The following is an 11,974-nucleotide window of genomic DNA, read 5'->3' on the forward strand; positions in this document are numbered from 1 at the left end:
AAACACCTACAAACCCAAAGTGATGGAGCATCACTGAAGAGATTGATCCTGCGTGGATCCGACGCTTTTTACCTTTGAAGACTGTGCTTCTTCCAGACGGTTAGGCGTCATGGTCTGAGCATCCAAGAGGAATTGTGGATCGTCGTGTGACCAAGTTTGTGAAGGTTTGGAAGTCACCTGAAGACTTACCACGAGTGATTGGGCGAGGTCTGTGTGACCTTAGCTCAAGGGGAATAAGGTGAGGACTGAGTGTCTTGGACTGTGTGTCCTTGACTGGGTGTCCGGGACTGTGTGTCCTCAGGTTTCAATACCTAGCCGCCCTAACCAGACATACAACTGAGACAACAGTTGGAACTGGTCTACCAAATCATTGTCTTCACCAAGCCACTGGTTCTATTTCCTCAACTCTTTCATTTCCTCATCTCTGTTCTGTGTATGTGTCATATCTGTGTTTGAAGACTTTGACTGAAGACTTTCTCAATTTCCTCAGTTCAATTTCTTCAGTCTGTTTGTCTTCATCTTGTGTATCCTGTGTGTACGCATTCCGTACTCCGTTTACTTTCATTTCATCATGATGAACATGCTTATGCTCTGTTATGATTGCTTCTGAGTACTTATTCCGCTGCAAGTAGTTCTTCAGTTAGGAATTTCCTCACCCGCAAATTCCTCAGTGAAGAATTCATAAAAATCGCCTATTCACCCCCCCTCTAGTCGATATAACGCACTTTCAATTGGTATCAGAGCAAGGTACTCCCTTGTTCTGTGTGATTTTGGTTTAACCGCCTGGAGTTTTAGTTATGTTGACCACAGGTATGATCAAGGTCTCTGCTGGGTGTCCTACCTTCGATGGGTCGGACTATCCCTACTGGAAGAATAAGATGCGAATGCATCTTGAGGCAATTGACAATGATCTCTGGTATGTTGTGGAAAATGGTGTTCCATCTGTCTCACCCTCACTGAACGCTGCCGATGTGAAGAGATTCAAGCAACTCGATTCTCAAGCGAAGAATATCATATGTGGCCATCTGAGCAAAGGACAGTATGGAAGAGTGAGTGCTTTGGAAACTGCTAAAATTATCTGGGATAGGCTGTCCAAAGTCAACGAAGGAGTCTCTATGCAGCGTGACTCTCGAGTTGATGTTCTTCGCAATCTCTTCAACCGCTTCAAAATACTCGACAATGAAAATGTTCAACAAACCTTCGATCGCCTCACTGACATCTCAAATGAACTTCAAGCGCTTGGTGCCACTGACATCACCGACCATGAGGTGGTGAAGAAATTGTTGAGATCGCTTGATTCCTCATTTGATACTCTGGCTTTGATGATACAAGAGCGAGCTGATTACAAGGCACTTGATCCAGCTGATATCCTCGAGAGGCTAAATACTCATGAGTTCCAGCTTGCTAAAAAGAGAGATCTCTATGGCTCAAGCTATGGCAGATCACGTGCACTAAAGGCTAAGGCTGTCTCTGAATCTGAAGACGAAGACTCTGACAGTAGCATTGGTGATCCTGAAGAACTGAGCCATGAGCTTGCAATGCTTGTGAGGAAATTCCAGAAGCTCTCTAGACGTCGCTTTGGAAAATCTTCAAGGAGCAATGATTCCTCATCCAGTGACTACAAGAAGAGGCTTTGTCACAAATGCAAGAAACCTGGACACTACATTCAAGATTGTCCTCAGTGGGAAAAGGAATCAAAGAAGAAGAAATACAAGGATTACAGTTCTGATGATGTGAAGAAAAAGAAGAAATCCTCAAAATCTTCATCATCAAAATCTTCATCTCACAAGAAGAGTAGCTCCAAGAAGGCTCGGGCATTCATTGGCAAGGAAATGGACTCTGAAGCTGAATCTGAGGAAAATGAAGAGGAAGAGGTCTCTGAAGAATCTGAATCTGGTGTGGCTAGCCTAGCTCTCGCCACTGCTTTCGTCAGCAAGTCTATCTTCAACTCTGAAGAAAATGGTTTCACCAACAAGGCTGATGAAGACAATGATGACTATGCTCCCACCTATTGCTTCATGGCAAAGGGTGCCAAGGTACTCAAATATCCCTCTTCTGAATCAAGTGAGGATGAATCTGACGAAAACCTTAAGCCCAGCTATTCTAAACTTGCTAAAATTGCCGTGAAACAACAAAGGGCTCTTGAAAAGGTTCAAAACATGCTAGACAAAAGTGATGATATGTTGGGTGAAGAAATGGATCGCACTCAAACCTTGACTGAAAATCTTCAGAGACTTCAGTCCAAGTTTGATAATCTTCATAGTCATCATAACACTCTCTTAACTGATCATGAGAAGCTTTCGTATGAATTTCTTCGAAGAAAGCAAGATCTTGGGAAGCTAAGAGAGAGTTATGAAGATCTTCAGAAGGAGCGCGATTCATTACTTGCTCAACAAATCAGCGCTGCTCATGAAGAATCTATTCCTCCATGTTTGAAGTGCATTGAACGAGAATCTGCTAATTCTTCACCTGAATGTTCAAATGCTTCAACTGTTACAAATTCTTCATCTGTCTCTGCTATCACTAATTCCTCATCTGAGGACATTGCTAGTATCACTGACGATGCAGGGCTGAAGGAATTGTACATGACAGGCATGTACAAAAGCCTCAAAGGGCATCAGACTCTTCGTGATGTGCTTAAAAAGCAGATCCTCAACAGGAACCCTAGGAAAGAGGGTATTGCCTTTGAGAGGAAACTGAATGCTGATGGTACATATTGGAAGCCTGAGCAGTACCCCAAAACCTCATGGGTTGCTGCAAAGGGACCTCCAGTTGATCCATCTAATTTATCTGGCTATACATGTGAATCTCCTCATTCTTCTGATGAGTCATTTGACTCCAACTATAAACTGTTCAAAAATCAGAATGCTGAAGTATTTGCTAGATATGTTGGCACTAACTGCAGGAATGGTTCCCCTATGAAGAAAATCTGGGTTCCCAGAAGGTGCCTTGAAAGTCTTCAGGTGAATGTCATCATGACACCACCTGTGAAGAAAAGGAACCCCAGATCAAATTCTTCATATGGACCAAATTCTTCATATGGATCCAAGTCCTCATATGAACATCATCGTGCTAACAACTCTGTTTCGCAGGGAAGAGCAAAGGGCTATGAATATGAGCATTATTCTTCTAACCATTATGTTCATAAGTCCTCGAAGAATTTCTCTGCTTATTCATATGCTTACCCTAACTCATCATATGTGAAACGAAATGGACTGGCTTCTATGCCACCTTTCTCTTATGGAGCTCGCAGAGTGATGAACTCTTTGCCACCCCTACAGATGTGGGTGGTGAAGAAAAAGAACTAATCTCTTATGCAGGATCAGGTCTCCAAACATGCTAAAACGTCTGAAGAAGTTGCTGGAGACCTGAAACATGCCTGATAGGACGCATGCTAATCATGAAGAAATGAATCTTCATTTCTCACATCCTCATACTGCTTTATATGTTATGTGCTGATGAAATTGATCTGATGAATTGATGTCATATTCTTCACTGATGAATTATATGAGATCGTAAGTCGTACTAATTCATCTGCAGGATGATCACCCCAAAGTACATGAGTGGGTACTCGATAGTGGATGTACAAATCACATGACTGGTGACAAGAATCTACTGATGGATGCTCCCCTATCTCCATCGCATCTGAAGCATATCACCTATGCTGATAAAGGCAAAAGCAAGGTATTGGGCCTAGGTAAGGTTGCTATCTCAAAGGATTGACACATGGACAAAGTCATGCTTGTCGAGTCCTTAGGATTTAATCTCATGTCTGTCTCAATGCTTTGTGATCTTGATATGGTTGTTATCTTTGGCAAGTATCATTGTGTTGTGATTATGGAAGCTGACCATTCCAAAGTCTTCGAAGGCTTTAGGAGAGGAGACTTGTATATTGTTGATTTCTCTACAGGACCACAACCAGCCGTGTGCTTACTTGCAAAAGCTTCAGAAGGTTGGCTATGGCATCGACGACTTGGTCATGCAGGCATGAGGAACTTGCACACGCTAGCGAAGAAGAAGCATGTCATTGGCATTGAGAATGTCAAATTCCTCAAGGATCGCTTGTGTGGTGCCTGTGAAGCTGGAAAGATGACCAAGGCCAAGCATCCCGCGAAGACTATCATGACCACATCTCGTCCATTTGAATTGCTTCACATGGATCTCTTTGGTCCAAATCATTATTCAGCACTAACTAATGAAGCATCTCTATATGGCTTTGTCATTGTTGATGATTACTCTCGCTATACATGGGTACACATTGTTACTTACAAACATGAAGTGCAGGAAGTCTTCAAACGATTTTCCTCGAGGGCTTCAACCAACTTTGGTGTGAAGATCAAGCACATCAGAAGTGACAATGGAACTGAGTTCAAGAATTCTGGTCTTGATGACTATCTTGATGAACTTGGTATTACTCATGAGCTTTCTGCACCTTATACTCCTCAGCAGAATGGCGTCGTGGAGCGCAAGAATAGGACTCTCGTTGAGATGGCATGCACTATGCTTGATGAATATAAAACGCCTCCTCGTTTTTGGATTGAGGCAATTGATACTGCATGCCACATCATCAACAGAGTATATCTTCACAAATTCTTCAAGAAGACTGCCTATGAACTCCTCACTGACAAGAAACCCAATGTGAGTTACTTCAAAGTCTTCGGTGCTAAATGCTGGATTAGAGATCCTCATCACCACTCTAAATTTGCACCGAAAGCACATGAGAATTTTATGCTTGGTTACGGACAGGACTCGCACACCTACAAAGTCTTCAACAACGTTCTTCACAAGGTTGTTGAAACTGTAGATGTGCGGTTCGACGAAACTAATGGCTCGCAAAGAAAGCACCTACCTTCTGTGATAGATGAACCAACACCTGAGGAATCTATCAAGTTCAAGGCTACTGAGGATGTCGTTCCAACCGAAGAATCTGCTAAAGAATTCATTCCAGAACGTGAAGAACGTCAAGCTAATGCACCTGAAGAAAATGGTGGTGAAGAAAATGGTGCTGAGGAAAATGCTGATCAAATTCCTCGACGACAACCAGCTCATCCTCGCGTTGCAAAAGAAGTGCAAGTTGAAAAGATCATCGATGACATCAAAGCACCAGGTCCTCTCACACGCTCAAAAGCTTCACATTTGTCTAACTTTTGTGGGCACTATGCTTTTGTCTCTATCACAGAGCCCACTAAGGTAGATGAAGCATTTCTGGAGCCTGAATGGATTCAGGCCATGCAAGAAGAATTACATCAGTTCGAGCTCAACAACGTATGGGAACTGGTTAAACGTCCAGATCCTCGCAAGCATAATATCATTGGCACAAAGTGGATATACCGCAACAAGCAAGATGAAAATGGCCTTGTGGTGAGGAATAAGGCATGGCTTGTAGCTCAAGGCTACACACAGGTTGAAGGAATTGATTTCGATGAAACTTTTGCACCTGTTGCTAGACTTGAGGCTATTCGCATATTACTTGCTTATGCTAACCATCATGATAACATCTTATATCAAATGGATGTGAAAAGTGCACTCCTGTCGGAGTATTGGGTCATGGGTAGCCTAACCCGTGCCCCAAGATCTTCCAAAAGATCAGGGCAGGCTGCGGCCCTCGAGACGTCAGGACGAAGCGCCGACTGGCCGACGGGCCGACCGGCCGACGGGCCGACTGGCCGATTGGCCGACTGGCCGACTGGCCGACTGCTGGAAGCCGGCTCGCCACGGGAGCCGGCGCCCCGTTCGGTCCGACTCCCTGCTGGTGACTCCTCAGGAGGCCGGCTCCCACGCAGCCGGCTCACGGCGCCCGACGGACCGGCGCCTCCATTAAGATGACAAGACGGGGAGAGGCTGCAGAGCTGCCCATCCTCCCCCCCGAATCCAAGACCAGGCGTGGCCACAGTGCACCGCGGAGATCTCCGACGGCGCTGCACTGTTACCACTCCGCCCCTGACGTCATGGCCCCTGTTCCCACGACGGCCTGTCAGCACGGCCTGCAGGCGGCGGGCCCTGCTGGTCAGCGACAGCCCAGAAGACGGCTGGGGCTGGACCAGTCGGACCCAAGGGGAGTCGGCCTCTGGAGGTCGGCTGGCCTTCCCCTAGGGCTCTGTGCGCCATTGACCAGAGGAGACGCGGCGTGGCTACAGTGATCTGCCACCAGCCGGCGGGACTGTAGCCACGCTCCCACGACCAAGCTCACATCATCAACATCCTGACAACAGTAACCAGGAGCTGGCAGGACCCGTGATTTGCGGGTACGGCCTGTCAGCCCTGTGCCCTACCAGGCGGCGGGCCCGCCAAGCCGGCGGGCCCCAACAGTCGGCAGAGAAGCCGGCGCCCAGAGACACGGACAGACGGGACCCGCGCCCGGACATATTACCGTTGTACCCCCGAGGGGTAGGCCTATATAAGCCCCCCGGGGCACCCATGCAAAGGGTTCGAACCCATCATGATTAGCCACACACGTAGAGAAGGGAGGAGAGCTAGCCTTGCCTTCTCCTACCTCTAGCCAACAGCTCCAGGAGCACCTTTGTAGCCACTACGCCTTAGTGATTATGCGGAGACCCCACAGAGCAGGACTAGGGGTGTTATCTCCTAGGAGAGCCCCGAACCTGGGTAAAGTCCGACGGTGTTCTTGCTTGCGCCTTATCCCACTTCCAGGCACCGGGGACGTTCTACTCGCTCCCACCATGATAAGCCACCCGTTAGCATATGTCGCACCCAACCCCCAACATTTGGCGCCCACCATGGGGCGAGGTGCACCGTCTCCCGGAGACCTGCTCTGGAGGGGAACCTTGTTCCTTCCCAGCGAGCGTAGCCAGCCTGGCACGCCCGACGGCGTTTGCGCTGATGCGCTGCGCGGCGCGGAGATCACCTGCGCAGCGAGCTGCCTCACCGATCTTGTGGGCGAGATCAGCCTCTCCGACGAGCCAGCGTCCGATGCTGGCAACGGCGACTCCGAGGATCGCCTCGTCGGCCTCCTCGACCAACTCCACATCGCTGACGAGCTTGCCGCCGATGTGGAGTCGGTTGGCTCCACCGACCCGATGCTGGTCGACTCAGACACCGCGTCGCTCGACGCGTTCCCCACCAACGTGGTGGTCTACGACAAACCGCTCCCCCACGAGCGCAGCGGCAGAAGCACCATGACTGAGGTGCTCGTCGTTGGCGAGCACTCTTGTGGCGGCAGCCAGGACCCGCTGCATGCGGCTCTGCACGACCTGACCGTGCCGATCCCGGAAGACGCCGACGCCGAGACCCTGGAGGCACGCCGCCTCCAACTCCTCGAAAGCGCCAACCGGCTGGCCGGCATGAGACGCCTCACGGAGGCTTACCAGCAAGAGATGGACCGGGCGGTCGGCGGCACGCCGACTCCCGGCGGGCCCAGCCGCGCGGGCCAAGTCCGACAGCATGGCGCGATCGTCGCCAGCATGTTCGGGGTAGATCGCCCCGTCTACGCCACGGCTGTGGAGAACCTGCGGGCCGCTCAAGCGGCAGCAGACGAGCTGGACCGGCTCGAGGGCGACGAGCGTCGCCACATGACGGAGCGCGTCCAGCAGCTCCTAGACGCGGTCGCCGTGCAGCAGGAGGCCGGCTGCCGTGAAGACGCACCCCGCCGGCGGAACGACGACCCGCCTCCCCGCCGAGACCAAGGCGCGACCTCCCGGACGCCGACTGGCGGAGTCCATGGTAGGTGAGACGAGCAGCCGGACCCATATCACCATCGAGCGCGACCCAGACGGTCGCCCAAGAGCCGTCAGACGATACGGGACGACTGCCCGCCTCCTCCGCCCCACAGGGAGAGGCGCGTCTCCCCGCCGCCTGTCGATCACCCATCGCTCGGCGACCGACTCGGCCGCCGAGAGGGGATTGGAGAAAGCGACGCCCGCCACCGGATCGACCGCCTCAACCGATCCCAGGCGTTAGAAGAAGAAGACGAGCTGGGGCCGCCCTGTTTTGGCCCCCGCATCAGAGACGAGCCCTTCCCCCAAGGGTTCACGCTCCCAGAGACAGCCCCAAGTACACCGGCTCCATGAAGCCGGAGGACTGGTTGGTCGACTACTCGACGACCGTCAACATCACCAACGGCAACAAGCATGTTGCCGTGAAATATGTCCCGCTCATGCTCCAGGGCACGGCCCGGACATGGCTGAACAGTCTAAGACCCCGCAGCATCAACAGCTGGGTAGACTTCACCGACGCCTTCGTCCGCAACTTCACCAGCACATACAAGCGGCCGCTCAAGCCACGCCAGCTATCCCTGTGCGTCCAAGGCCCCAACGAGTCGACTCGCGACTACCTCACGCGCTGGGCCGAGTTGCGCAACTCCTGCGAGGGCGTGCACGAGGTCCAGGCCATCGAATACTTCACCGCCGGGTGCCGAGAGGGCACCCTCCTCAAGCACCGACTCCTCTGCGACGAGCCGACTTCCCTTGACGAGCTGCTGGTTATAGCAGACAAGTATGCCACCGCCGATTCCTCCATGAAGGCCGAGATCCGAGTCGACGCGTCCGGCAAGATGGCACCTCCGGCTCCATGAACCCCGGCTGGCGACTCCAGTCGGCGCCAGCAGGCCAACGACAACAAGCGCAAGGCCACACAACCCGCTTTCACAAGCCGGCAGGTGGCAGCAGTCGAAGACGAACAGCCGGAGGGGCGGCCCCAGCCAAAGCGTCAGAAGGGCGGCAAGCCAAACTGGCTGCCCGCCTTCTCCTACGAGCAAACCCTCGACGCCCCCTGCAAGTTCCACAGCGGCGCGAAGCCGTCCAACCACACGACCCGATAGTGTCACTGGCTGACCAGAATCGCCAAGGGAGACGGCCTCCAGGCCCCTCCACCAGCCGGCCCGCCACCACCGCCGCCTCCTCAGAAGCCGGCGGATCGGCCAGTCGGCGCGATACAAGACGAGTAGCCTGAGGAGCAGGGAGCCTACGTCGTGTTCACCAGTGTGACCGACGATCGGCGCAGCAGACAGCAACAACACAGAGAAGTCGGCAGGCGGCCCGGGGACTGCAGCAGTCGCACTCGGCCCGGGGACTGCAGCAGTCAGCCCGGGGACTCCTTCAGCTCAGCAAACAGCAGCCAAGTCCAACCCGCCACCTCCCAGCCCAACCACCCTCGTACAAGTAGCAGTTTTGACTATTGAAGAGGTCGCAGCACCATCATGGGCACAGCCCATCCTCAGCTTTCTGATCTCCAAGGAGCTGCCGACCGACAAGACCTTGGCTCGGCAGATTCAACGCCGAGCAGCAGCATACACCATAGTCAACAGAGAGCTCGTGAGGCGCAGCGTCACTGGCGTGTACCAACGCTGCGTCGAGTCGGAGAAAGGCCAGGCAATCCTCAAGGATATTCATCAGGGCGAGTGTGGCCACCATGCGGCCTCGAGAGCACTCGTAGCCAAAGCCTTCCGCCACGGTTTCTTCTGGCCGACTGCCCTTGAAGACGCCAAGGAGCTAGTTCAGAAATGCAAGGGATGTCAGATGTTTCATTCCAAGCCTCACCAGCCGGCCTCTGCGCTCAAGACCATCCCAATCGCCTGGCCCTTTGCCGTCTGGGGCTTGGATATGGTAGGCCCATTCAAGACAGCACGCGGGGGGTTGGCCCATCTGCTAGTCGCAGTGGACAAGTTCACCAAATGGATAGAAGCGAAGCCAATCAAGAAGTTGAATGGGCCGACTGCCGTGACCTTCATCTCCGACCTCACAATTCGGTACGGCATACCGCACAGCATCATCATCGACAACGGCACAAACTTTGCCAAGGGCGCCTTGGCCCGTTTGTGCGCGACGCAGGGCATCCGACTGGACTTAGCGTCCGTTGCCCATCCGCAGTCAAACGGCCAAGTCGAGCGAGCTAACGGCCTCGTCCTGTCCGGCATCAAGCCCCGACTGGTCGAGCCGCTGGAGCGATCGGCCTGCTGTTGGCTCGACGAGCTGCCAGCCGTCCTCTGGAGTCTGCGCACAACCCCAAACAAGTCTACTGGTTTCACTCCTTTCTTCCTCATCTACGGTGCTGAAGCCATCATCCCGACGGATATCGAGTACGACTCCCCAAGAGTCACCATGTACACCAAAGAGGAGGCAAGAGAAGCACGAGAAGACGGCGTCGATCTGCTGGAAGAGGGCCGACTGTTAGCACTCAGCCGGTCCGCCATCTACCAGCAGATCCTACACCGCTACTACAACCGGAAGGTCAAGCCAAGATCCTTCCAAGAGGGCGACCTTGTGCTCCGGCTGATCCAGAGAACAGCCGGTCAACACAAGCTCACGACACCTTGGGAAGGACCCTTCATCATCAGCAGAGTGCTGGGTAACTACTCCTACTACCTCATCGACGCTCAGAAGCCTCGAGCACGCAAGAGAGACGACTCCGGCAAAGAGACGGAGCGACCTTGGAACGCGAACCTCCTAGGAAGATTTTACAGCTGAATGCAGTATGTACCATGAAACCTTTTGTAACTAACGTACTAAGACTCCGGGACCCCCGAGGAGATCTCGGGGACTGCCCCTTTTTCCGTCTGTATGATAAGTATTGCGCCTATCTTTCGATATCGTCTATGCATCTGTCCGGCACCGGGTCCGTCTGATCGGCCCGGGGACTCGCCTCCTTGCGCTATGCGGGTGCCCCCTGAAGCCGGACAAGTAATGTGTGGTGCCTAAGCTCGCTCCTACCAAAGCCACAGTTCGCAGAGCGACTGTTTGGTGGGTGGGAGCCCAAAGCAAGAAAGGGTGCCCGCATGAAAAATGGCTAAGGACCCAGGGCATCCGTGTAGCTCAAGCCGGCTTCCTGCCTTGCCGGCCGACTGCTTAGCAAGCCGGCCGGCCGGCCTCTACCCAACCTGCTAAAACTCCAGACGGCTGAGTACTTGCCTCCCCAAGTGGCTAAATACTTGACCTAGCCACAGCACGCAGAGCGGCTGGTTGGGCTGGCAAGAAGGCACTTGGGAAGGCGGCAAAGGGAAAAAGCCAAAAGGAGCAAACGCAGGGAAGGATAGAACCCAACAAACTTATATACATCAAAGGCCATAGGCCAGAGTTCGACAAATTTAAAAGATACACCTCAGGGGTTGAATTGTGCAGACTAAGCAAAAGTTCATCGAGATCATGAGCAGATAGAGCTAATACAAGCCGACAAGGCCTAAGGCGCGGCGGACGGGTTCGGCGGGTCGGAGGCGTCAGCAGTGCCGGCGAGGCGAGCAGCCGGCTGGTCGAGTACGGCCTGATCGACTCCGGTGGCAGCCGGCTCGTCTGAGCGCGGCTTGTTACTGGAGGCACAGTCGAGTTGAGGCTGGCCGTCTGCTCCTGCCGCCGGCACCTCTCCTTCGCCTTCCATCCCCTCCTCGTCCTCATCCTCACTGCTGAAGCCGATCATTTCCGCAGAGTCCTCGCCGTCTTCTGGGTTCAGCCCGAACCACTCCACCGGCACCACGGCACCGTTCTCAGTCCGCTCCGGGATGAGAACGCTGGTGTCGGTGTACTCGGCGATGGCGGCTGCGCGCTTGGCGAGGGCGTCCTGGGCCTCCGCAGTCGCCAGCTCCCCCTGGGCCTCCGCCCGAAGCGTCGCCAGCTGGTCCAGGCTTAGGCCAGGGTACCATGCCTTGACGAACTCCAAGGCCCGGCGAGCTCCCACCCGGGCCGAGGAGCCCTTCCACCCCTCCAGCCGGCCGGCCGCCACCTCCAGCCAGTCGGCAGTCCGACTGGGCGTGCGTGGGACCGGCAGGTCTGGCCACAGAGCGGCGATCGCTGTGGCTTCGGCACGTTGAAGACGGCGCAGCATCTGGAAGCCCGGTTGGATCCGCGCCCGGATGCTAAGGATCTGCTCGTTCAGAGTCCGGGGCATGTCCGGGGCAATGACGGCGCCTTCCGCCCTCCGCTTCTGACGGCTGGCTTCGATGGCCAGGTTGGTGGCATGGGAGTGGCCGGGAAGAAATCTGTGCAAACGAGATAAGAAGTAGGAAGTAAGAAGCAGGCCAGATCGACAG

The 11,974-nt window shown here is 53.7% G+C and overlaps 1 protein-coding gene across 1 annotated transcript; it reads left to right on the plus strand.

Annotated features, from left to right (window-relative positions):
• The first annotated feature begins 1,145 nt into the window (after positions 1-1,145).
• LOC141027365 (uncharacterized) lies at positions 1,146-11,108 on the plus strand. The gene is made up of 5 exons (XM_073504371.1): positions 1,146-2,150; positions 2,232-2,302; positions 6,800-7,015; positions 7,124-7,484; positions 11,073-11,108. Exons 1-5 carry the CDS (start codon positions 1,323-1,325, stop codon positions 11,106-11,108), a joined length of 1,512 nt encoding a protein of 503 aa, XP_073360472.1. The 5' UTR covers positions 1,146-1,322.
• Positions 11,109-11,974: the final 866 nt, after the last annotated feature.

Source organism: Aegilops tauschii, chromosome 7, assembly GCF_002575655.3.
Source record: "Aegilops tauschii subsp. strangulata cultivar AL8/78 chromosome 7, Aet v6.0, whole genome shotgun sequence".
In the NCBI taxonomy this organism is placed as follows: domain Eukaryota; kingdom Viridiplantae; phylum Streptophyta; class Magnoliopsida; order Poales; family Poaceae; genus Aegilops; species Aegilops tauschii.

Bases quoted from the DNA above. Each gene is read 5' to 3' on its own strand.
- LOC141027365 (XM_073504371.1), top strand. From the start codon at position 1,323: ATGATACAAGAGCGAGCTGATTACAAGGCACTTGATCCAGCTGATATC. The intron at 2,303-6,799 runs GTATGAATTTCT...GTTCCTTCCCAG, and splicing joins ACTGATCATGAGAAGCTTTC to CGAGCGTAGCCAGCCTGGCA. The intron at 7,016-7,123 runs GTCGGTTGGCTC...CCACGAGCGCAG, and splicing joins GAGCTTGCCGCCGATGTGGA to CGGCAGAAGCACCATGACTG.